This window comes from Bolinopsis microptera, chromosome 7 (assembly GCF_026151205.1).
Source record: "Bolinopsis microptera isolate Bmic1 chromosome 7, MBARI_Bmic_1.0, whole genome shotgun sequence".
NCBI lineage: Eukaryota > Metazoa > Ctenophora > Tentaculata > Lobata > Bolinopsidae > Bolinopsis > Bolinopsis microptera.
In genome coordinates, this window is record NC_087078.1 from 12,078,091 (window position 1) to 12,105,587 (window position 27,497).

The window sequence follows — 27,497 nt, forward strand, 5'->3', positions numbered from 1 at the left end:
CGAGTAGTCTACCAGGGAATTAGACCAGCTGCAGCTATAACCGGAAGTCGGAGGGTTGTCCGGTATCAAAGCAATAAACTTGGACAAACTAACTTTAAACGACTCAAACGTAGCTTCAGCTTTAATATTATCAGGCACTTTGTTCCACAGTTTTGGTCCTCTTACAGCAAATGAGCTGTCATAGAGTGTCTGGTTGCTCGAGGAACTCAACCTAGACAGGGAAGGGATGATTGCTCGGGTACCATGTCTGGATGTTTTTGTGAACCTTATATTGCTGCAATTGGGGACAACATTGTGAAGGATCTTCCACATCATCAGAATAGTGTACCGTTCCCTTCTGCGCTGCAGTGACATTAGCTTTAGATGTGAAAGCCTCTCCCAGTAGTTCATATTTTCCAGACCGCATATACGATCGGTGAATGTTCGCTGGACCCCCTCCAAAAGCTGGATCTCAGTCACCTTAACAGGGTCCCACAGCGGACAACAGTACTCTAGTACGCTTCTGACCAAAGACTTATATAGGGTAGTCATTACGGTCATATCTTGTAGCGCGATGCACTACTGGGTCGCGCGCGCATCAAATAATGCTTCTCGCAACCACTTCGGTAGATCGGCGAGATGCACCACTGTGCCTCACCGAGCTGCGAAGGATTGACATCGTGAATCAAGGTCCTATCTGCTATCACGAGTTTTGAAGACACTAAACACCCATGACAGTGTGCTTCTAGCTTTCTTGACCATATTACCGATCTGTTTGGACCAGTTCAGATCGCTTGATACCATAACTCCGAGGTCTTTAACGTTCTCAACGGGATGTAGTATTTCCTCGCTGGAGACCTTGTAAAGTAGAGTTTCCACGTAAAAAGGAAGTTCAGAAAAGGAACTTTTTCTATTGTGGAGATGATTCAGGAGCTCAAACTTCTGTTCGTGGAGCTTCATGTTGTTGCAGCGTGACCAGTCGAGAATACCGTACAGATCAGCCTGAAGCAGCAGACAGTCCTCAAAGCAATCGATACGTTTGGAGACCCTAGTATCGTCAGCAAAGAAGCTTACCTTAGAAGAGGTAACAGCTAGCTCTAGATCGTTAATAAACAAAATGAACAATATTTTAATTTTAAAAGATTATATATTATAGTACATAATTTGTGTTTATGAACACTAATAATCCGGAGATTCTTATATATACTATTAGGAAAACTGACCCGCGTGCCTAGCTGCGTCAAAATTGATGGTATCAGTCGTAAACTTAGTAACCTTAGAGCTGTACCATATATGTTGCTCTATCCAGAGCCCTTGCGCTTGCAGTAGCGCGCGCCCACCTCCTATCCCGGCGGTTTCTTGACTTGTGAATAAATAAAAAATCTCTGATATTTGTAATACGTAACATGTATCAAGCGCGCCGGGGCGCGAAAGCACATGGTTATATTATTACATATTAGGTGAACCATGTATGGTTGAAAAGCCGTACAGTGCAGGCACTTGGGTCCTTATTATCCTTAACTTGTCACTAGTCTCAATTGGATTCAGTTTACACAAAAAATGAACATTTACACGTACACATTGACGCGATATTTATTAGAAAGCAAAAAGTATAACATAATACCAAATACGTGCGTGCGCGGTTTGAGCCGCGCCGCATAAGCGAATTGACATGATGCGTGTAGGGGCTGGAGTACGATTGTTTATTATCAATAGATTAATGAAATGATGCATTGTAAATATTTAGAATTGAAGATCTAGATATATTTTGATTAACGATGTCAGATGTCAAATGTCAACTCTTCGCATCCCGCCTTGTAGCGCGATGCACTACTGAGTCGCGCCGCGCATCAAATAATTCTTCTCTCAACCACATAACATCTTCGGTAGATCGGCAAATTGCACCGCTGTGCCTCATCGAGCTGCGAAGGATTGACATCGTGAGTCAACATCTCGCTGATCTTTGGTCAGTGGTTGCGAGAAGCATTATTGGATGTGCGCGCGACCCAGTAGTGCATCGCGCTACAACGATATATTATGATCTGAAAGTAACTTTTATAAATATTATTATATTATGCCCAGGAACCCTGACCGGATGGGGCTTAACTTTGAAAGTAAAAGAGTTGGAGACTTTCGGTTTTTTGTAACATGTTCCTCTTTTAAAAATATAAATAACGTTACCTGGCCTCTCCAGGAGGAAAATTCAAGACAACGTAATTGTTGAGTTATCTCAAAATTTCCAGAAAAGTCCCCTTTCGGGCCGATCAAAAGTTTGCAACTTTAACTTTGCGGATTCCTGTACTTGGTACTCTGGTTGGCTGAATTGTGTCACGTGGTAGCTGCCTGAACATTGGAATGTCAATCCTTCGCAGCTCGGCGAGGTCCAGTGGTTCATCTCGCTATAACATGTATGGCATAAATTTTACCTTTTGGAAGTCCCATTCATACATCTTAAGATTTAGAGGGGCCGTTACGAAACCCCCCTACAGTACCAAGTTAACGGGTGATACTTGTAAAATATCTGTTCCATATATTGGACCGTCGACAAGTCCAACTCGGCGCGCGTTGGAGGACTTCGCCGCTTCGACGCGCCGCGCGAACTAGCATTCTTGCTCCGATCGTTTCTTCGATCGTTGCTCTCCTTCGCAGAGCAACGATCTCGACAGATTGACATCGTCAATCAAGGCGCGCGTCCTGGTAGGTTGTAAACCTACAAGTATCAAGAAAACATCGATGGTGTACTTTCTGCTTTTTCAGCAAGGGGCTTATATATTAAGCCTATTGAGGAAGAAATTCATGTTCTAACTGACTGTTTACTCTACTCCTCAGTTAGAGAAAAATTTAACTTCCACCCCAAAAATATTACTGACCTAGCCGGTTTGCCATCCGATAAAACACTAGACCCTACAAAATTTACTGCCACAGCAAGAGCAATCCATTCAATTCTCTTTAGCTTTGTGAACGAACATTTTACAGCCTACTATTATGATGATGAAAATCTAAATATTATAGGCTACAATGAGCATTTTAGTAACAAATAGTATGAAAGATCTGAAATTTAAAAAATAAAAACCCTAAAAATATTTACACCCCAAGTTAAAAATATAAATACTTTATTTTTTAAAACACTATCAAATAAGGTGGTTGATCAGTCACTTGTGTCATTACGACGACGTCGTTATATCAAGTCAAAATATTCCCCAAAATAATTTAAAGACGATTCCCGATCAAAAACGTTTTTGGTAGAAAAAGTTTTTTGAGTTACATAAACATCAATGGAGATGCAATTTTATAGATCAAATCAATAAAGCTTAAAAGTGTTCAGCCCAAAACAAAGTAACACACCCAACAATGGTTGAGATGTGATACATCCAAGCAGTCTAAGTCGACAATAATATCATGTGAGTTAATATAAAACTAGCTCCAATGTTCATGTAACCAGACAGGTTCTACCAATCCGAAGAGTAAAGTAGGTTTCCATTCAGTCAGTAGTAAACAGTGTCTAGCACTGGTCGTCCTAAGAGGGACTCCCCATTTATTACAGGCCTGGGTAAGGCCGCGTACATACCAATGGATAGAGCATTGGCCGTCTAGTGTAGGGACTAGACTCCCCAGCTAGGCGTGGGTGGGCCCTGTAGAAATACAGATCTTCCTTCTTAGCTTGAGGTCATCATTATTCACACATTCACTGCAGATTTGGATGAACTTTGGATCTCTGGAGCAGTTTAGGATCGCCAAGTGTGGAGTACCCAGATCTTCCAGATTGGAGACCTCGTTACCAATACTGAGAAGATATGAGGCTTGGTCCCTAAGGTCTTCGTCAACATGACCACAACTAGTCAGTATATGAATTGCAGTTTGTTCTTCATGACCACAGGAGCAATAGGGAGATGGCCATTTCAGTCTGTCAAGGACAAAAAGAAATGAGTTTAGAAGATTGTTTTTGTAAAACAAGCTCATGACTAGAACCTCAGTTTCTCTGCTAGTATGATAAGGGAACTTCAGGGGGGTGGTAGACACCACGGGAATTTGAGACCAGCCCTCCATTTGTAACTGGTTCTTAATAGATTCCTGCCATACGAATTCAGTGAATTGTTTGATAGAGACCTTGGTGTAATGGCAGGCTTTCCTAGAGAGCTCGAACAATTTCGAGGCATCATTCAGTCCAATTATTATTGCATCACCTGGCAGAACAGAGTCAGCATGTACTTCAACCTTCCACTTTAGAAATTTCAGCACATCCCGCATCTGGCCCAGAATTTTTGTGTTTCCGGATTCTATCTCTCTGCATATGAAGTCATGGTGTACATCGATATGTATACTACTGAATACCTTCAGGTAGTGCTTCACCGATATTATTCTGTTTGTAACCCGGAGTGGGGGTATTCCCAAGATGACCTCTAGTATGGCATTTTGAACATTGAAGACTGCTCCCACAGCAGATTTTGCAACCTTGTACCAAAGTTTGTTCAGTTCCAGCATGTTGGCATTAGTTTGCCAGATAAACGAGCCATAGAAGAGGGAGGAAAACATCACAGTTTTGGCCAACCTCACTAGGACCTTTTGGTTCATCCCCCAGTTACGGTTTGTATACCTGCTCAGACAAACCCAGCGGTAGATTAGCTTGTTGTATACATCCTGGCTGTGCTGCTTGAAGTTCAACTTACTGTCAAGTGTTATACCAAGTACTTTGCTGCTGTCTGTGAGATAAATGGTGTTTCCACATAGATCAAAGGATTTAGGAACAGCTGAAGCATCTTGGCATTGGAAACATATAACTTCTGTTTTATTCACATTACAGTTTATGACCATCCTCCATTGAGAAGTCCATTCCCCTATGAATCCCATCGCCAGCTCTAGGTAAAAGAGACATTCTTCAAGATCTTTTCCAGTCACTTTGATGGTTCCATCATCTGCAAATTTGAAGGCCTGAATCTGCTCATACAGTTGACACAGGGTCTCCATGTCGAACACATAAAATTTGAAGAGGATTGGTGACAGAACAGAGCCTTGTGGCAGCCCATAATCGAGGCACATCCTAACAGGACCAATGAAACCATTTAGGAGGAGGCTTACCGTCCTCCCAAAGAGGAAACTATCAATTGTTCTTAGGTAGCATCCATGCACACCAACCTTCCATAGTTTCACTATCAGGCCTTGTTTCCACACCGAGTCAAATGCTTTTTCGAAGTCAATGAATAGGCAGAGAACGGTCAGTTTTTTCATCATGTCTCCTTTAATTCCAGCTGTTAGCCTGTGCAGATACCTTATAGTGTTTCTACCTTTTGAGAAGCCTTCTTGGTTGCTATCAATGAGTCCGATAGTGAAAAGATATGTTTCCAGCCGGCATGCAAGAATCCGTTCAAAGAGTTTGCCTAAATATGAAGAGATTGAGATTGGTCTGTAAGAACCAGGCTTTGCATAACTGCTCTTTCCTTCTTTTTTCAGAAATATTATGTTAGATGCATTCCAAACCCATTTTCCATTTCTCAGGCAGAGGCTAAAAAGTATACTCAGGGCATGCAATGCGTTTGGACCAAGGTGTTTGAGCATAGATGGATGAACTTGGCAGTTGTCGAAACTTCCTGCTGTGGATTTATTTCCCTTAATTATACCAAGGATTTCCCCGTGTGTAACTGGGCAGTAAAGCTTTGAGCTGTGTTGAAAGTTATCCATGGAATCAGCAAATGGCTGAAATCCATCCTCTTTGATTTCTGAGTATAGTTTGTTGGTTTCATTATAGAAGTTCTGATCAAATTTATCTATGTTTTCTACAATGTGCTTACCCATGAAGAATGTCTCAAACAACTCTTTTTCTATTTCTTTATTCTCTGTCATGACTGTCCCATCCTCATTAACCAGAGCTTCCACTTGTTGGTCAGTTGGAGGCTTAAAAAGTCTGTTGAAGTCTTTCCAGAATTTGTTTGCTTGAGCTACATTTAGATTTTGGGTCTTGTTCACTATAAACTGCTGACATGCTTGTTTCCTTGTTTCCTCAAAGATTTCTTTTGCTGCTTGAAACCTCTCAAAGGCTTCATCTGTGTTTCTGGTCAGGTAGGTTCCAAGCGCATCCCTTAGTTCTTTTGATTTAGATGACAGCTCTTTTGTCCAATAGGGCTTACTGTGTTTTGTTACCAGCTTTAGTGAGCAGTTTGCTTTTGTAGCTTCATTTATTGTATCTTCAATTAGCTTCCATAAGTTGTCAATACTGTTGTCAAAAGCTAAGGATTCGATTGCTTCTGCAGAAAGTGTCTGTTCTATATCACTAGTCCAGTCGTCCCAGTTCATGGAGGATAGATCCAGTTTCTTTTCCGATTTTTTGGCATCTCTGGGACATCTGGGGTTGATAGTTATTGTCACAGGAACATGACCCCTTACTGGGGCTCCACTGTACAGAATGGCTTTGTCATCAGTGAAAGGAGTGCCCAGATTGTAGTCTAGGTCATTCGATGTAATGAAGAAATCAATGAGGCTGCTACCATTTTTTGATAAAAAGGTCCTAGATGAAGGAGCATGAACACTAAACTTTGACCAGTCTAGACATTCCTCAAGGCACTTACCATATTTGTTATTGACTGAGTCATTCCAGATAATGTGGCGAGCATTAAAGTCCCCCATGGTAATAATTCCTGAGCACTGGTGTTTCTTGGCAAGATTATAGGCTTTGTCAAGCATTCCATTAAATTCCTTCACACCGGATAGATAGTCCAGTTTCAGATAGACATTACCAATTATGTACCGTTTTCCACTCCAACACAGCATACCCCAAACAGTATCAATGTTCTTTGAACACTTAGAGATGTCACAGAATTGGGTGAACATTGCATCATTTCGAACCATAACAGCACAGCCTTTGTTGGTCTGGTTGTTGGTGTCCTCGTAAGTTTTCATGTTGTCCAGTTTCTTGTATTCCTGGTTTCTGCCAGTTTCTTGGATTGAGAGGAGAATAATATCATTATCAAACACATATTTGTTTAGCATCATGTGGCTTCGCTGGGAGAGCCCACAGATGTTGATAGTACATATTTTTCCTAGGATATTATTTTTACTTCTACCCATATCTAAACAGGAACTAGTGCTAGTCATATTGACGATCTACTGAGAATTGAGCCAATTTATTCTTGTATACTTCACAATCATAGGAGCCAGCTTTGTGATCTTTGTTGCAGTGTGCACATTTGAATCCTGTGGTTATGTCACATGAAAGACTCTCATGATTTCCTGCACATTTCCCACACTTAGCAGATTTGTTGCAGTACCTGTGAACATGGCCCCAGCCCTGACACTTATTGCACTTTATTACTCTTGATTTTCGTTTGTATTCCTCAACAATGTATCTCTGGTTGCAGAATTTTATCTTTTCATCCATTACTTTGAGCAGGCTGTTTCTAGATTTGAATTCAACTTTAATCAGTCCCATGAATGAATTGTCACCTTTGCGCTTGAGGAACTCGCAGCCCTCTATATCCTCTGAGTAATTATTCATGATATCATCTTTCATCTGATCTTCAGATAGGTCATCGTAAACGTGTTTGACTATTCCAGTGGTGTTGTCAGCTCCCGGAATTTTCATGCCCTTATTTCCTCCAAAGAATTCAGTAGACCAGTTATCATAAACTGACTTGGCAGTGGTCTCATCCTCAAACTCAAAGGTTATAGAACCAGATGCTGTTAGGCGACAGTGTTTAATGACTAAGCCTTTGTGGTGTTTGTTGAACTCTTTCCTGATATCACGACTGGTGCGGATGTTAGTGTCACCTGGTCTGACTGCCACTCTTATCCGTTTAAGCTTATCTGCATTCTGGCTATCCCTAGTAGATTTAGTCATTGTGTGGAGACTCTCAACCAAGTTTGTAGGAAGCAAAGCACTTCGATGGTGATTCGCATTACTTGCTTTACTGGTCACTCCACTATAGGATGGTTTACTGGCAATACTAACAAGGTCCTCTACCTGATCTGACATGAGATTAATTGTATTTGCCGTCTTGGTAACCTTCTTTTCAATTCGCCTTAGCTTGAGGGCAGCACTGCCATATACTCTATTGCAGGGTGGACATAGAACCTTGACATAGCCAGGGGACTTTGTAATAAAATCAAATTCTGGTTTAGTAAGGGGTCTGCTAGAGCATTGGTTGTGAAAATACATGTTACAACCATCACATTCAATTCCCGATCCACTGGAATCACTTTTGTCTGTGACTTCCCCAGCACATACTTGGCATGGATATAACACTTTGCCAGACTTGTTTTTTGGAAACAGCCCTTCAAAACTGTCATCTTTTGTTTTAAAATCCACAAAATCACCATTTTTGAATATCACCTGTATGTCAGATTCATTGTATTCACTTAGCCCGTTGTTGTAAATTACGCTGGACTTCAATAGTTCGATCCTGCCGTCCAAGTCGTAGTCCTGTGGGGCAATCAGCTGAAGTTTACGGTGTATCTTGTCAATCTGGGGGGTTGAGACATTAGTCAAGGAAATAATAGTTTCGCCTGGCACAGTACCAAAGAGGATGAAGATACCAAAACCAAATCCAAGCTAATTAGATAGTAGTAAGGAGGTTGGGCCAAAGACTGGATCAAAATCGAAAAAGTTTGAACCAACCGGAGAGGTTCCGACTTATGGGTCGGACTCCCTTTGTATATTTGGGAAGACGAGAAGAAGGAGATCTTCAGTGTCAGGTATTGAGGCGTTATCTGGTCTGAGTTTTCGTATTGTCTTATCTACGGTCCCACTACTTGTTTGCGTACATGTCACATACCTCAAATTATTTGTTATATAGTAGTGTTGAAAGTATTAAAACTATTATAAGAGCCGAGATTTCCACTCAAATACTGGCCAATGCATAATGCTATAGAACCTCAAAATAAGATCGAAATCTAAAAATCCGATCTATTCATAGAAAAATATAAGTATTATAAAACATTTCTATTTTATCCCTACACATTTGTAAATAACTAGAATTGTGTAACCTTAAATTATTTCAGAATTATAACTATTGTGAATTCAATAAATACGACACTTCAATTTACAGAATGCTTGCTAGAGATAAGACAAAATATTATCAGACTATACATGCAGCATGAGTAACTGGTGGATAAGCCTTCGGTAAAAACGGATCCGGAAAAGTCAATGCGGCACTCGGGTCCTTGGTATTGTCGTCGGTATATTGTCCATTATCTACGTTCTGCTTTCGTAGTTTAAACAATAGTGAGTTCTAAATATACAGCTTTAAACCGATTAAGTATGAATGAATGAAATACCTGACAATCCGCACTCTTATAATCCAAAAGCATGAGTAACTCGTAGTGATGTATGATTTCTAGAAACTTTAAATTAATTTTGGCGCTCACAGGTCCTCGTGAATATGTGATCGCCGCATAAGGTTCTGTAAATGCGCAGGGCACCTTCAAGCTTAAATTATTCACCTTACTGAGGCAGTCAACCAACGCGCGGCTTTATTTTTATGATATGATATGTTTTGATTGTTATTAATAAATACCAAAATTTAAATTTGTTTTCCTAAAAATTTGTTTTCCTAATAAAATAATTATCACTTTTGTATCCTTGTATCCTTGTATCCTTGTATCCTACATAAATGAATGATAAATAAGCTTGCTGTGGTTCGATAGCAGTTATATCAAGAAGACCTAAAATAGTTGCTCTCAGATCCAACTGATGGTTACCACTATTGCGAAAATTTCAACGCTTTCTTCTGATTCAATATCTGACCCATTTGGTATTACAGCTTTAACTTTGGTAATATAATATGTTATGGTTTCAAAATTAGTGTTGATGAGTGTCGGTAGTATAGTATCCACACATGCAATGGGACATGATTTTTTATGTCTGTCCGCTATTTTATAAGCTGTTTGATTTTACCCCTGGCCCTGTAGAATGCAGAGTCGTCTGCATACCATACTTGTTTGGGATTAGTATAAGGTCCCCATTCTGATTAGTGATTATGTGCCTGGTAATTTGGGTAGATTAGTTATTATTAGGTTACATATTACATAACTGAGTAGTAGCATAATACTGAAGCGGCCAGTGACCCATTAAGATGTTTACCACTTTGTAATATAACGCTAATTATTAATTTTTTGAATGTGTCTAATATTTTCAAGAGCAAAAACACTCAATTTTCAAGAGCAAAAAGGTAATAGTATTTGTTTGTAGTCAGTTTTTATTGCATCAATGAATAATGTAACTCGCAGACAAATTTACATGGGGATCCAAGGCTGATAGTATTCATAAACACATAGATAGATAGAAGCTGCGGTGGAATGACAGGCCGTGTCCAGTAAAGAAAAATCTGACAGCTCAATGCAAATATAAAATTTTAAATACATGTATTAGGTTCAGTTCTTGGCCTCTAGTTGTTATTCTTCTACATCAACAATATATCCATGCTATTAATAACATTCAAAGGCTATTTTATTTTTAAAAGAATTTAACTTTTTGGTATTTCCTAATTTTAATACTTTTATGAATGACACATACATATATTCATAGAAGGTGAGCTAAAGTCAGAGAGGCAAGTCTCAAAGGTAACACACTGCATAATTATTTGTTTACCAGATTATGTAATCATATCATTCTTCAATATCATTCTTGAATACCTTACGAGACATATTTAAATGGTACAAAAGTCCATGGTTTTTCGAAAAAACACCATATTTTCGGACAAATTTAGGTCATCGTCATTATTTCCCCAAATTATTTTTCACGTATTTTCTTTAATTATGACTTTATCGATTTACTATCAATATAGTAAGTTTGAATATGATTCATCAAACAAATGAACACTAGTGTTCGATCATGAATTGCTTTAAAAATGATTTTAGACAGGTTTCATTATGATTAAAAGTAAGCAAGCTCTGTCACTACTATATTGGCCACTATATTGGTAGTGGAAGATTACAGACACCATCAGTTTCCTAAACCGTTTGGAGGATTTGAAGTTAAGTTGAGGCTAACTTTCAAAGGATCCGAAAAAATTGTTTACAGGATGAAACAGCTTATCAGAGAAGATCTTTGTATTTAATTTTCTCAAATATTGGGTTTCATTTTTGTAAAATAAGGAGATGAAAAAAATTCCCAAAAACCATGAGTTATTTTGGGGTACGAAATGTGGCAGTTTTCGAAAAAATTCCCATATTTTCGTTCCCAAATCATTTAAGTCACCGGAATTATGCCGAACATAAATATGTCTCGTAATGTACATGATATCTTTTCTTTAGTCATTTTCTATGATTCTGGAGCAATAGAAGGATGAAGAATTGGAAATGGAGTTAGATGCGCGGCTTGAAGGCTGGCTGTACATTGCTTGTAAGTAATCAGTAGTCAATGAATAGACAGGGTTAACTATGATTTATCGATCAGTATTTATTTCGTTCAGTCTGTAACAGTAAATATAATATATATATATATATATATATAAATAAAACGATCATCCAACACTTAGTTGACCTTAATTTCAATTCCATTTTAATTTAGTTTGTTATACATTTTCAGTTGAACTAGGAAGTGGCTACCCTCCATCCTCTCTAGTGTGGCATCGAAGATATTGTGTCCTCGAACCCAATCTCAAGAAGTTCTATGTGCTTAAAGATGAACAGGTCAATAAAGTATTTTCGTTTTAAATATATTATGATTTCATAATATTTTTGATCAACAGATCCATCGGCATTGCATTAGATCATGCAGAGTGTAAATCCCGTAGATTAGAAAAAGAGATGGTTTTGAAGTAACCCACTGCATGACTATGACATACTTTGGCCGGTGTGGCTTCATGTACATAGTAGATGATACAGAATTTTAAGGTTACCTATTAGACAGTTTCAATAAGTACAATTTTTACAAACACCAGGTTTTTTTTTCTCCTTTAGCCAAACATTTTAAATGTTCTCCGAGTTAAAATATAATGGCAATTTCATCCCTCCACCCCATCCCTAACAATTTCTTGTAAAGATGAACAGATCAGTGTGAAGCACCGTGCCACGCGTCTCAGCTCAACATACTCTCATCTTCTCCGTCTCTTTCAGAGTGCACAGTCAGTCAGTAACAGTGCAGTTGTGAGGTTGGACGACGATTGTAAAAATGATACAGACACCCGTGAAGAAGGTTGGTAGTTGACGCTTTTTTTATTAGGGGTTTTTGTACCAACGTCTTCCGCCCTACTTATATTAATGATTTACCTGGTGCAAAGTGTGTGTGTGTGTGTGTGTGCATTATGATAATTTCCCTGCCAGATAGCTGTATTGAGTCTAGATTGTAAGTCTATATTTTGTGGAGCTCATTAAAAGTTCGACCGCAAAGTACCCCCAAATTTAACCAGACTCAAAGTCAAATTACTAGTGTGTAAATTGGCAATTTTGGGGATGTCATGTGACATTTGACAGGGCGTCTACTGCTACCAACATATAGAAAACCGTTAATTGTACACTGGTGCCGGTGGTGGTGTCAGGCAATATATAAACTAGAATAATACACAGAACAATATCATTGTGCCTTGACCTGTCGGGCAACATGACGTGCGGTAACCTGGGGTTAAAGTCACCAGCCTGCTGGAAACCTTGTACTCCTCCAAAAAGTGTCCGTATTATACCGGATTGTGTTCCTACCGGCTGTTTCATCATCATACAAACTACTTCCATTCTAGACTTTTATACACTGTACTATATACAACAAAACAAACCCTTGATGTATTGAATTAGTGACTAAATGTCCTGCTGGTCAAATCTCTTGCAGAAGTTTTGGGGCTTTGCCCTTCCTGATATTTTCTTAATTCGCACATTACAGTATCTGTCTGAATCGCCTCCTTCCCTTTAAATCACCTCAAACAACTGACAATACCTCGCTTATTTTTAGCCACACATAATTTCCGACACGAACCCATCCCACTCTAGATCTCATGTTATATTCTAACTGGTCTCTCTCTCTCTTTCTCTCTCTCTTCTCTCTCTCTTCTCTCTCTCTTCTCTCTCTCTCTCTCTCTCTCTCTCTCTCTCTCTCTCTCTCTCTCTCTCTCTCTCTCTCTCTCTCTCTCACTCTTTCTCTTTCAAGCTACATGTTAAAAGATATCGAAAATTTGCCGCAAATGAGGCGGGCAGACCGTTGTTCTTCGTTTAATTCAACATAGTTTAGAGCGGAGATACTTGTAGGGTTGTCCAACCAGTACCGGTCTATTGGCTGGCTTCTTGGTGGAAATGTGTGAATTTGGGACACATCTCAGGATGTTGTAAGGAGGGTGATAATTAGAGGTCCCTGAAATAAGAGACCTGCACAGAGGTCGTCTTACAGTGGTAGTAGGTAGCCTTATTATATTATGCAGTAGTTACCATTGTAGTGCTGGTGCTGCATACGTAATTGAGTATGAATAGATAAGCTATAGGTTGGGCTAGCTGAGGGTAGATTATAGCTGTTGATATATCAGTGGGTTATAGTACGTGATGTGTTTCCTTGACGACAAGCAGGATATCTCACCGATTGTCTTCAGCGGTAAGTTTGTCCTTTCGTTGAAAAGAGAGCGTATTACCCTCTAAATTTAATATAATTGGTGTTGATCTTTAAAACTAATCGGCATCTTTACAACTTGACTTCCAACGTTTTGTGTCGAGTACTCGAGGAAGAACCTGTTTCTAAAATTAGTAATGCTAAATGCAGGTCATTAATATATTTCTAAGTATTTAAATGATGACAGAATTAACGCCTAAGTCATGACAGTTGAACTTCTAAATCTTTATTTACCCTAACTAAATTATTCTACAGTTGTCACGCAATAATCTTATGACTTGTACAGTGATAAATCCTCCAGCGTCACGTACACCACACCATATCGAACTAGCTATACATCTCTCTCTTGAGTAATATAATTATACAGCTTTAATTATACATAGCGTTATTAATAAAATAGCATTATTAATAAAATAGCGCTATTAATAAAATAGCATTATTAATAAAATAGCGTTATTAATGATATAGAATTCTATGAATTAATTGTAATGGTCAAACTTACCAACTAACCCATTGGATGGTGTAAACTGGTTCTCCATAGAACGCTTTACGGTTCACTGTTGTGACATGTGATGTAAATTGTAAATATACGGTTGGTTTTGGTCTTGAGGACCTCTAAAATATAGAACTTTGTTAAAAGTTGGTCTCTGAAATTTTGTAAGTGTCTTACTGTTAAGGGATCAGGGTAGACCCCACCAGTTACTGGTAGCAGGGTAGACCCCACCAGTTACTAGTAGCAGGGTAGACCCCACCAGTTACTAGTAGCAGGGTAGACCCCACCAGTTACTGGTAGCAGGGTAGACCCCACCAGTTACTGGTAGCAGGGTAGACCCCACCAGTTACTGGTAGCAGGGTAGACCCCACCAGTTACTGGTAGCAGGGTAGACCCCACCAGTTACTGGTAGCAGGGTAGACCCCACCAGTTACTGGTAGCAGGGTAGACCCCACTATTTACTGGTAGCAGGGTAGACCCCACCAGGTTACTGGTAGCAGGGTAGACCCCACCAGTTACTAGTAGCAGGGTAGACCCCACCAGTTACTGGTAGCAGGGTAGACCCCACCAGTTACTGGTAGCAGGGTAGACCCCACCAGTTACTGGTAGCAGGGTAGACCCCACCAGTTACTGGTAGCAGGGTAGACCCCACCAGTTACTGGTAGCAGGGTAGACCCCACTATTTACTGGTAGCAGGGTAGACCCCACCAGTTACTGGTAGCAGGGTAGACCCCACCAGTTACTGGTAGCAGGGTAGACCCCACTATTTACTGGTAGCAGGGTAGACCCCACCAGGTTACTGGTAGCAGGGTAGACCCCACCAGTTACTGGTAGCAGGGTAGACCCCACCAGTTACTGGTAGCAGGGTATACCCCACCAGTTACTGGTAGCAGGGTAGACCCCACCAGTTACTGGTAGCAGGGTAGACCCCACCAGTTACTGGTAGCAGGGTAGACCCCACCAGTTACTGGTAGCAGGGTAGACCCCACCAGTTACTGGTAGCAGGGTATACCCCACCAGTTACTGGTAGCAGGGTAGACCCCACCAGTTACTGGTAGCAGGGTAGACCCCACCAGTTACTGGTAGCAGGGTAGACCCCACCAGTTACTAGTAGCAGGGTAGACCCCACCAGTTACTGGGCCACAGTCAGTGTGATGGTGGGTGTAGCTGAGACTCTGAGAGTGCCAGGTGAGATGCTACACAGCGAGTCACCGCGAGCTGCCTCTCTCTCTCTCAGTCAATGAGAGCCCAATTATACCATATATGGTTAAAATTGTACTATATATTGTTAAACCTTGCCCTTTAATAACGCAGTGGCTGAGGTACAGGCTCCAGTGCTGCCGCCACGCCTTTAACATGTTAATACGGGGCTGATGTGCGGGGCCCAGAGAGAGAGAGAGAGAGAGAGAGAGAGGTCAATGTTTGGCAAGGGCCCATCTGGCGCGGTATAACTAACCACTGGACCCAGTAATCTACTACTCCGACTGTATTTATTTTTAGAATCGAGCCGCCACAACTAGGCCCATTGATCAACGCGACTGACGTCCGTCATGCTATAATATGTATGTTATAATAACTGCCGTTATCGCTACCTATAAATACTGTTGTAATTATAGCTCTCAGATATTAACAGAACCATATCAGATAATATACATGCTCGATTTAGTGTCGTGGGCATAATATATTCGGTATTATACATGATTAGTTGGCGCGGTATAACACAAAGTCTCGTGGCGAGGTTGAAGAATATTTTATCTTTTATCTAAAAAACTGAACGCTAACTTCTCAAAAAAGAGAGCAGACTTACACGAAAGGAACACTTACTTCTGAGAAACAAACACTTTTCAAGACAAAGATTCCTGAAAAAAGAGAATACTCAGGTTCCAATACCATTATGAGTGGAGTAACACACGAACTGAATGTATGGTGTTTTTAGTTAGTACTGGGTGTCTTAATTCTCGGTATATAATCTTTCAAGTGCGATTCAACTGTATGTTGGTCTATAATAATATATAACATAAAGTATCTGTAATTATAATAAAGTATCTGTAATTATGAAGAACTTTCAGGTTTTCTGCAATCAACCAGTGTAAAATCAAGGTAACTTTTGCTAAGTGAATTGATCTTGGCTGATCACTATGGTTGCTGTGGTTACTATTAGTAACTTAGGTTGCTACAATTAAAGTAATTCCGGTTGCTATAGCATTTGTGATTGATATAGCTATGGCAAATTTTGGCTACATGGCGAATATGGTTGCTAATTGCTATGGTAACTATGGTTGCTATGGTGACTGTGGTTGCTATGGTGACTGTGGTTGCTATGGTAACTGTGGTTGTTATGGTACCTGCAGTTGTTATGGTAACTGCAGTTGCCATGGTAACTGTTGTAAAATAATGCTAAGCTTTCGGTTTTGTAACTGTGATTATATGACCTTGTTGTGAAAGTGTTTTATCTTCCCCCTGTGCTCCTGTGTATTGTAAACATCCAAAAGTTCAATAATGTGTACGTTATTTTATGATGTGTTTATTGGGGCATTTATAAACCCTACTGTTTTTTAACTGTAGGGTCTTACTGTTTTTCCAACATAACTGTTTTCAACCTTTTATTAATTGGGTGAGGCTAGTAAGCATGTTTTCTGTTTGTTAAAAGCTACGAAGTATGCCATATTATGATACATTTTACATGTGCCCATTTTAAGTGATATCAAATAATGACCATACGGCATACATATATCTGAACTATTATACGATATAACTTGAGTTGAAAAAGATATTGTCGGCCACAACAGCGGAATAAGTCCTTAATTAATATAACACAACATCTTATCAAAGTCTTAAATAGCTTTCCCTTTGTTCCAAACTTATGTAAAGATACTAAAGCACAGCACTCCTGATCAATGACCACATTTAAATATATTATTATATGCTATAGAACAACCCAACAACAGCTACCTTTGCTGTGCTTTGTTGCGCCCGGGCTAAAATTAGAATTATCATCATACATACAATAATTATAAATATACGACAGATGGTAAAACGAGCTCAAACTCCTCTTCAACACTAATTTGCAACCTACTTAGTACCACTATCTTCACATGGTGCAATCCATTTTCAATAATTATCACGTGACCGGTCTTAAATTATTTACCTCCTTATATGGTCGTGTCAGTCACGTGGTATGTTTTTCAGTGTTTGACAAGCCGCTGGATGAAGTGTTCGACGCGGGAACAACCCTCACACAAATCACTCAATACGTGAGTACCCGAGATAACGTTACGCCGAAATATTATTTCCAGTCATAATGACGATTGTTTTTTCCCTGTTTTTGTTTGACAGATTCTGGAAAATTAGATTTTACACACATGTTGGTTGTGAGCCGTTATGAAAATTAGAATTAGAATAGGAGCGATTTTTACTGAAATTGTTGACAAATTGTTATGATAGACCTTTCACCTAATTTGGCTAACACTTAGATTTTATCATTCAGTGTTACATTATATTAAATATTGAGATAGTTATCAGCGATAGGAAATAGTGATATATATTTTTATCACTTTGATAGATATCGTCACTTCGCCCTGTTGACTCGATTCTCTGAAAAATAAAGGTGTAAACATCCTCCAGGCGTTATCAGCACTTATTATCATTATATCACGCTATCTTTTCAGATAACATCACCATTCACCACCTTTTTTAGATAATATCACCACCTTTTTTAGGAGAATACCACCACTTATAAGAATGATATCACTGCCTCTCCATATTATTCAACATTTCCTGAAACTCAGACTACAAAACTCTAATTAGCGCGTGTCCTTTCAGCGGATAAGCAAACGAATCAAGTCGAGTGGAGTAAGGCTGTCTACCAGAAACACTTCAATCAACAAGTGAGTGATCAGTACTGATAAATGTGTCACGTGGTGTGTCACGTGTCACGTGGTGTGTCACGTGGTGTTTTTCAGTCGTGACGTCATCTACTCAAGCAATTTTTTGTTGTTGTGTCACAGCTCAGAAAAACTCTACATCAGATTCAGCGAGCTTAGTTCTGTTTCAACTACTTATCGTTCGAAGAGAAAATGTGATAACAATTTTATTCAAAAATAACCCCTAAAAAATAAACAGAACTTAGACCCATAAAACATCATCTAATATTGTTGTCTTGATAGTTACTGTTACTGTTACCCTCACTAACAGCGGTCTCATGACAACAGTAAAATGGACCAATAATTGTTGTTGTTGTAGCGGACAGACACACAAAGTAACCCTCATTGTGCTAATATATTTAATTCTACTGTATAATATACTATACTACTATTTTATTAGTTACTACAATATAATACTAGATAGTAAATAATACTACCATAATATAATAATAAGTTACCACATAGTATCCTAGTATACAATACTACTATATAATACTACTATATAACAATACTACTATATAATACTACTATATAACAATACTACTATATAATACTACTATATAATATAACACTGCTACTATAGAATGCTGCTGGTTGCTACCTATACATTCAACATCATGTCTGGGCCGCCTCACCGCCTCCCTCCACTTTTGTACATTTAGTAAATAGTTTCCATTATCTTTACATCCTTCACAGTATGTATACTATTACTGCCAACACAGTTGGTTTTACAAATAGCTCTATTTTAATAAAACTTACGTACTGTTCACCGGTTCAAATGTGTGGCCCTATCCCCTAGGCTGTATACTACAGTTCTACTGTTCTTTGTGTCTTGTTGGGGAGTAGTGGAATCTTAATCATCTTAGTTCTCCATACCCAGATAAATGCTAAGTCGAAAAACATCGCAAACAAAAGGTTTTGTGTGGGATATTTAATTTTAAAATTCGAAGGCGAATGGACCTTTAATAGTTTAATCATGCGAAAAGGATGAGAGCAAAAATTATAGTTGTCATCTCTTGACATTCTTCAAGATGTGCGGCAATTTCCTGTTAAAGTGCGGTATTTTATACTCAGCAAAAAGGAAAGCACAGTACAGTTTTATATTACGCCACTGCGTAAAGTGGAATTATTGACTCTGGTTGCTATTCAACTATTTGAAATATATCGGAATTTGAACTACCAACTTAACAGGTTCGAGAGATCAATCACCACTTATCCTGAAAATCATGATTTTTACCGAAATGGCAAAAAAATGTTTCGTCATTTTCAGCTTCTTGAAAATCTCAAAAAGTGCATAATGTCAAAAATAGCGATGAACCTCCCCTAAACTTTTAGTCAACTCCTACCTTTTAAATTGTAAGATCACACGGAATGTCTGGTGAGGCACAGCTCAAAAGGAGGTAGTATTATAATGTACATTTTGTATGAAGTAGTAGTGTACACTGTTCAGCCACATTACACCTATTTTAGGGGGCCTTTATTGGTCTTCAGATTTTTAATCAAATAACCCTCGCGGTTTTCTATGAACTGTGGGCACTCTAAAGATTGTCTGTTCATAGTGTTAGGAATATCATGGCCATTGTATAATGGTGGTAGCGGAGTTTAATGAATTGAACAGCGACTGAAGGAATTGTCTAATACATTTACTACATAGCATAGTACGTACATGATGAACATTTCGACTTTAGAGATAGTCTATAACATTGAAACTTGACACTTGAATCATAATGTGATATTTCGCATATTTATGTTTGGTTATTTTGGCTGAAAGTTAATCATTTTTGGAATAGTAATACAAACTTCTAGATCATGCATAATAGTTATACAAAACTCTCAATATCGTCGTTCAGTCAAATACAATGTAGCTCTGATCGCAAAACTGTTTTTAATAAAAACAAAACTATATATAATCTCTTGATTCTGTTAAAACTTCAAAACTTATAATAACTGGCACTGCATCTCAAGTCCAAGATACAAGAGAATAATCCCCTCAACACATTTCTTCAGAGTCCACAACAACAAACACTGTAAAACCCCAAGGTGTCTTCCTTCAGTAACTCAGTTCCGAGTGTGTAGGAGGAGGATCTGCACGCGTCCGTACGCACCCAGATCTCCCCAAACGGCACCGCCTCCACCATCCTCCCTGTCTTCATCACATTGAACCGTATCATAGCCACACAGTTGGTGAACCGGGTGTTACTGGTAGCACACACCATAGCACAGCTCACTTCCTCAACAAAGGGCATCACTGTTTTAGTCATGGAGGGTTTGAGGTGGCTGCAAGCGGCTGATGCGCTGGCGTGGATACTGTCCCACTGTAAATCACCCATTTTCCGGTTTAGTCCCTTTAACTTGTGCCTCAGTATTCTGATCTCAGTCTCCTGGTCCTGGTCCTCCAACTGCAGCTGCTGAATGTGGGCTGATTGATCTGACACGGTCCTCGAGAGCTCCTCTATCAAGCCGCCCTGTTTAGATACCACTCCGTGTAGCTTCTCCACTATTTGGCGGGTCTCTTGGTCGGTGGAATGGCGTACTGCCAGCGCCAAACTCGGCAGGAGCAGGAGGTGGAACATGGTAGTCAGGGTGGTGGTCGTTAGGGTGAGGTATGGTGATCAGGTAATGGCGCACCCTGTTGTACGTGTCACTCGGACCACCTAGACTCTGAGCTGTAACAAGTGTGTGGGAGTGAATATTGGGGGGCTGCTGTTGTCAAGGATTAACAACAACTGCAGTTGCAGGCTTTGTTAGCTACTTTAGGAAGTTGTACAAGTGTGCGTTGAAAAAGTGACAGATCACGCAGCGTGCGATTCAATTTAAATTTCTTATTTTAGAACCGTATTTAAAATCAGTGGATGAACTGTGTGGTAATCGTATCGACAGTCTGGCTTCATATCGTGTAGACTCACCATTTCGTTATGGTATAATACTGTTAAAAGTAAATTTTAAATAACAACGATTCACTGACGCCTACAACATATATCTTAACGGTCACTTAAAACCGAAACAATTCATGGTCTAGATATGAAATGATGTATAATATATAATGACTATGTTCTGAGAATAAGGCGATGAACTGAAACAGTGAACGGTGTTACAAAACTAGAAGTTATAATATCGGACAAGCACAGTGACCAGTGATGCTGCCAGCTAATAATCACGAGATTAATCACGAGTTTTTAAAGTTTAAATTCTCAACAATGGTCCATTCACTGTTTTGATAACATTTTGATGATTTAGTCGGTGACTACACTGATGAGTGTTCCACAACGGATTACTTATTTACTTACGAACAATTTTAAGCGTGACTTTATTAGTTGCAGCCATGAAGTGGCTAGAAAAATACAGTTTATGCCAATATGTGACAGCTGCATGGTTGTCGGGCATAACGTTCTCGTCATCCTGCCGGTCGTCTTCATGGCGGCATGCCGGTCACGGTTAGAAATCAGGTTGGAGAGTTGGAGACATAGTTATGTGGATAAATTATGTTTAATTGGGAGGTAATGTAGTGGTGATTTTCGGGTGATTATCTTTATAATTAGTGTAATTGGGTGTCAGTAAGGTGGAATGTGTTTATGACATTACCTCCATAATATGTTTTGAAAAGTCTAAGGTTTAAAAATTAAAATTGTTCGTATCTTAGAAATACAATTGGGAAAATTATTCTTTCAAACATTTTCATCAAAATTTAACGTGAATTTGTTTTAAAACATGTTTAACACTACATGATAAAATCTGATAATATCTTGAGCAATTATAAAACTTGTTTTATCACACGACTGTAAAACCTTATCCCAGAGAAAACCTAACCAAGAACTCTCAACCTAGAAAACCTTTTTTTACTATACCGGCCCTTTTGTGTTACAGGTAAAAATAACAGGTGCTATGTAATTTTGTAGATTTTGGCTGGGAAACATTTAACACTCCCGAATTCTTTCCGACCGACTTTCCTGGGTAATTGTTGCAGATTTTTAACTTTAAACTTAGTCCTATTTCCCAACTCCGTTAACGGTGCTCTGGTCGTAACTAAACTATGTGCCACCCCAGTCCAGGCTCCGTAAATCACAACTAACTCTGTAAATCACAACTAACCCCCGCGCTAAGTGTTGCCCTCAATAACAGTTGAGATGGTTAACAGTAATAGCTCAGTCAGGTACGGTAGTGAATCCACCCTGCTGCAGCTTGACAACTGTATGGTGTGAAGTTTTAACCTTTTTAACAGCTCGCTGCCGAGTCTCTCTCTCTCTCATGTAAAACATGTACACTTTCCACTTCTGCCCTATTATAGTACAATTCTGCACTGTCTCTTTACAGGTGCCTTGTTGTGATGTTGTAATAATATGCGACGAAACCCCCAAATATATGATATATCAAGTATCCAGCAGCAGCAGCAGTAGTCACTGCGTCATGAATCATTATCATGATTATGTCGTATCATAATAATATACACATAAGTTGTTGTTTCACAACGTGTTACTTTTAAGTACTTAAGTAATATATATATATCGCACAGAACTTATTAATATAACAGTAATAATATCACCTTGTAAACCTGGCATGTTTCTGTCGAGCGAGAGAGATATAAAATCTCCGACTACAGACTAGATATTATCTGTAATATGTAACAGAGATATTATGATTATAATATGATGTGTGTGTGACCTATATGTGTGTGTGTGGGTCGGCTGTCTGAGTGAGGCACGCTTATCGCACCTGCGGGCAACATCCCCGCACACGTGTCAGAAGAGAGATATTTAAAAGCGCGGGAACAGCAGTCGGTAGCCCGCCACTACTACTGATATAATAATATATACGATAATATTACCCCACCTAAAGTGTTGTTATTTGAGGGTGTTAGTATTTGTGTGGTGTAATGTTGTCGCATTATAATATGTTGGTATACTAGGACTAGGAGTGTATAAAATTACGTGTATAAGATGCCACTAAAATTGATAAGGGATGGGAGATCAGAAATTGCCGTACAGTACAGCTCTTCCACAAAACATATATCCTGACTGCACTTTGGTGGTTTGATCTTGTAACTTGAACGAAACTTGATAGGATTTGTAATTTTGTCTGGATCCTAAAAAACAATAAGAATGATCTGCGCTACTACTACTATACTACAGAGGTGTGCTACATCTCTCAGTATATCTATCAGAACTTTGGGAGGATCCAACAGCAGGATTCCAGGAACATGATGAAATCTAGATCGGTAGCGGATGTGTTGAACGGCCCGTCGTGAGGTGTTAGGTAGCACGAAACGGAAAAACCGTCGGTTTTTCGCTTGTTAACGTGATAACAGCCAACATACCTTCTTTTTATTAATATAACAAAATGTCGGTTGAACTCATATAATATTACTGTTGCTGACTACATTCTATAACCACCTTCAGTACAGTTTTATTCCGACCCACGTGTGCGCGCCTCCCTACAGGCTAGAATTGATAATAAAGCTTTACTTTCCGTCTGGAGCTAACACAAAACAAAGAGTTGTGGTGGAAGCTGTAAACCTTGCTGTGAAGCGGCAAGTCCTACAAGTGCCGCTACAGTGCAAAGCGGCGGCTACTGAAAAACAATTTAGCCGCTAGGTTTCTGGGTGCTTATTATTTGGATATGAACTATGGGTTTCTGCTGAGTGACAGGCTAGAGTTCCTATTTAAGTATTTAGATTACATTGATGATAGATATAATAAAATGAATTACGTCACGGTAATTTTACAACATGACAATTGAAAGGAGGAGACTGGAAGATTTTATGTTTTTTAAACGATGAAACGCCTTTGCTTTGAACAATCGAAGAGTGGAGTGGTCACAGAAAAAGCCGACAACAAAAATCCTTGATTGATCAAAATTTTAGAACTGGGAGAGTGGGAGGATCCAATTAGAGGGAACAGTCTTGACGACCTCATTTATTTAGAGGAATAAATTAAGAGATATTCTACATTTGTATGTTTGTCCGTTAATTTGTAACAAAGAACTCTGCAGCAGTATAAACGGAGGACGGTGCATGAGGATGCGGTCCCACGAGAAGGCAGTCTCCGTCCTAGGAATACACCGGTCGCAATCACTTATATTATTGTAAGATTGTGTGCACATCTCTTCTTGAAATTTCAGCTGTTGAACTCACCAACTCAGCATGGGTCGATTTCAGTGTCAAACTTCTCACATTAACCCCGGCACCTTTCTACTCAACGTTCACATCCTTTAATTTGTCTGGGAAAATTAATTTCTGAACAGCATGATTGAGATACAGATACGATTATCTTTCAGGGTTTCTTACAGTTCGTTAGTTGTTGATTGTTAAGCCTTTCTTAAAGCACAAAAACGTGCGCCACATAATGTATTAAATTACTGAAAGGAATAATCTAGATTCTAATTGGTACACAAGCTTGAATTAGCAGATCATAAACGTTACCTAGCACCGCGATAAAGAATAACCTTGACCTGTGAATTAGACTGCATTTTAAAGATAACCGCTTATATGGTGATAAGTAAGTGTATTAATGCTTTTCACACAAAGTTACAACAAAGTCTTCATGTTATGTATCCTGGGTTTGGATAGGATATTACCCGCTTAAAATATTTCCATCGCGTTACATAATACTCAATAAATGTAATAGATTTGTAGTGTTGTAATTAGTTTTTTAAAAAATGTTCATAATGCTATAATGGTTCTTGTGGAAGCACAAACTACAAACTAGTCTCAGCGATTTCTACATTACGCCAGAAAAGTGTCAACAGCTATATTTCGCGATTTAACAGAAATTAAGGTGAAATGTTGTAGCCTTTGCTATTTGTGTGTGTCTTATGTATTTCATGTATCAACAGCAATCTCGATCACTCGGTGTGTTATTTACGGTATTTTAATTATTCATGAAAGTTACGGTTATAAATCTTTTATATTATGTGGAACATTTTTACCAGGCCAGGTATATACTATCAATTTATAAATGTTGCATTTGTTCGAAAGTTCCCGAGTCCAAACTATTATAGCTATTTTTGCTGAATGTCATAGTGACACACACTCTTAGGTCATAATTCTGCACTAAAAAATCGATTAAATGTTGAATGCAAAAATCTTCGAAGCATTAAATCCAAAATATTACAGATGACTCGGATTTTATGCATGGGAATACAATCAAATGATTTTGAGCCTGCTTAACATTTAATCTACATATTCCTACATGTTCGAGGGAATGAACTATATTTCTCTTCTTATTCATCACCACCAATTCTACAGTTCTGCGAAACAATTAGCAGAGCAAACCCGAATGTAGAAGAAACGTTTAAGTGTTTAAATACATTTTTTAAATATTTTAATTTATCCCATTACCAATATCCAACAGGAATCGGTCCGCGTCAGAAAAAGCTGTAAATATACTGGGCATTGATCGTACAATGTCATGTATTGAGTGAGTTGAATGATCTATAATATTGTACACTGCACTTAGTGTCAATGTGTCACCTATATCTTCTTTAAATGTTCAGCACATTGCAGCTTTACTTAATTCTTCCTGGTTATTTCTTCTACTTAATTAATTGATTAACTTTATTAACGTGTTTTACATCGTCTTATTCTCATTCCACTTCTACTTAATTTAAATTAACAACATGTTTTACATTTTAAATCTTTCTATTATCATTCCACGATGGTTTTGTGAAATATCTGCCACACAAAGATTAAATGTCTCTTATATAAATGTTATCTGATTGAATTTAATATCGAAATTCTTTTCAATTTACGTAGTTCAGGTAGTCTTTATTAAAATTTTTGTTTCTGAAATGTTGATCCTTATCTCTGTATTCATCACAATTTTAAATGGAATTTCTATGTCTGGTGTTTAACTTTACATTCTCTGCGTGATCCATAAACTCTACAGCCTTTAATTCATTGTGATCCCTTACTTTGACTGCTAGGCAACCATTGTAAATATTGTGGTGATGACCTTAACCCGACATATTCTTCATTTCTAAAATAGCGGTATAAAACTGCGACAAGCTTGATTGAACGCCTGCAACAGGGCGGGTCAAACAAGATAAACTAGGATCAACAAAATAGGGATTTAAATATTTTAAATTGCTCTAATTGAGGGGAGTGAATTAGTTGTATACTAACGAACATGTCAGTATATATTACTATTATTATATCAGTATATTGGTAGACTAATTTCTGCCGTAAATGTGCCCACAACACGGAGCTACATAAAAGATAAATGATATCAACTCGTTATAATACAAGAAACTAATGATTATCCTATTTTTACTGGATCGTTGACAGCTCTATCTGATAGCCTTGAAACACTGTCGCCCTAACAAGATAAACTATAGCACCGTTATTATACTGGTTAACATGATATATGTCATCTGGATATAGAACTGTCGATATATTGACGGTAATATATTAACTTATAAAATGTTTTACTATTACTGTTACCAGTTATAGTAAGTCTTGTTAGTGTGCAATGCACCCCAGCTGTATAATCACGGCATTTTAATAATGTTTACTAATAATGTTAACTAATTAGATTTCCTAATTATGCCCCCTAATTATGTTATAAACGTTCCATTACTTCCACTAAAACCTTACAACCCCTCAGTGAGTCGCCGGTTACAGAGAAAGCAGGTGCCATCCTGGGTATAAACAGAGCGCAGTCGGTGCAGATAAACGGGACTGATAATAAGTCAGAACACACGGACCCTCATCACAACCAGGCTAACCCCATGGTAGGTTAACTGATAACATCATCAAAACCAAGCTAACATTATGGCAGATGTAACGATGACGTCATCAAAACGAGGCTAACATCATGGTAGAAGTAATGATGACGTCATCAAAACCAAGCTAATATCATGGCAGATGTAATGATGACGTCATCAAAACGAGGCTAGAACCCCATGGTAGATTAACTGATAACGTCATCAAAACCAAGCTAACATTATGGCAGATGTAATGATGACGTCATCAAAACCAAGCTAACCCCATGGTAGGTTAACTGATAACGTCATTAAAACCAATTTAACATCATGGCAGATGTAATGATGAAATCATCAAAACGAGGCTAACATCATGGTAGAAGTAATCCATCTACGATTGGGTCATGACTCATGATTCAACCTTTCATTTTACTAACTTAGAAAAATTCTAAGAAAATCGTGAACTTGGCTGGGAATATATATACCCAAAGACTATAACCGGACCAAAATCCGGCTGTACCAACCATTATTGGTCAGGGTAATTCTTGTCAGGATACTTGCATACAGTTATCTTGTTGCCAGGTTTGAAGACTACAACCGTGCTGGTCCGGTTCTAATTTAGTCTGCTTCTAATTTGGTCCGGAGTTATACGTTTTATAATGTTTAAATATGCCATCAACAGATCGTATCCTTAATGTTAAAGTGTTAAAGTATAAAGTGTAAAAACACACCACGAAACAGTACCGTACACACCATATCATAACACGGCTGACCACAGTGACCATGAGTTTAACTTCACTCCATGATAAGTAAGCAGTTCAATAATTGAGTGCGGGGAGAGTAAGACTTGGAGTCCACCAGGTTTAATACTTTCAACACCACTATTAATAGT

The 27,497-nt window shown here is 38.7% G+C and overlaps 3 protein-coding genes across 14 annotated transcripts in view; 1 reads left to right on the forward strand and 2 right to left on the reverse strand.

Annotated features, from left to right (window-relative positions):
- LOC134819026 (uncharacterized) overlaps positions 1-8,768 on the reverse strand; it is a 104,790-nt gene extending 96,022 nt beyond the window's left edge. For all 3 annotated transcript variants that reach the window (XM_063828783.1, XM_063828785.1, XM_063828786.1), the window contains exon 1: positions 8,742-8,768. The gene's annotated coding sequence lies outside the window, so the exon portion shown is untranslated. The remainder of the gene's footprint in view (positions 1-8,741) is intronic.
- Positions 7,058-7,942, reverse strand: LOC134818702 (uncharacterized). Its single transcript, XM_063828342.1, has one exon. The coding sequence runs from the start codon at positions 7,940-7,942 to the stop codon at positions 7,058-7,060; it is 885 nt and encodes a 294-aa protein (XP_063684412.1).
- A 2,443-nt stretch (positions 8,769-11,211) lies between the features above and the next one.
- Positions 11,212-27,497, forward strand: part of LOC134818310 (disabled homolog 2-interacting protein-like) — a 62,039-nt gene continuing 45,753 nt past the window's right edge. For 5 of the 10 annotated variants that reach the window (XM_063827820.1, XM_063827815.1, XM_063827818.1 and 2 more), the window contains exons 1-8: positions 11,218-11,308; positions 11,495-11,598; positions 12,025-12,103; positions 17,178-17,242; positions 17,811-17,875; positions 23,897-23,989; positions 25,258-25,323; positions 26,509-26,635. In XM_063827820.1, coding sequence (XP_063683890.1) covers positions 11,266-11,308; positions 11,495-11,598; positions 12,025-12,103; positions 17,178-17,242; positions 17,811-17,875; positions 23,897-23,989; positions 25,258-25,323; positions 26,509-26,635 — 642 coding nt within the window. In that variant the 5' untranslated portion in view covers positions 11,218-11,265. Of the gene's footprint in view, positions 11,309-11,494; positions 11,599-12,024; positions 12,104-17,177; positions 17,243-17,810; positions 17,876-23,896; positions 23,990-25,257; positions 25,324-26,508; positions 26,636-27,497 lie in introns of all 10 variants that reach the window. The other 5 variants (XM_063827822.1, XM_063827824.1, XM_063827821.1 and 2 more) reach the window with 3 other exon arrangements.

Coding starts and splice junctions, on each gene's coding strand:
- LOC134818702 (XM_063828342.1), bottom strand. CDS start 7,942: ATGTCAGATCAGGTAGAGGACCTTGTTAGTATTGCCAGTAAACCATCC.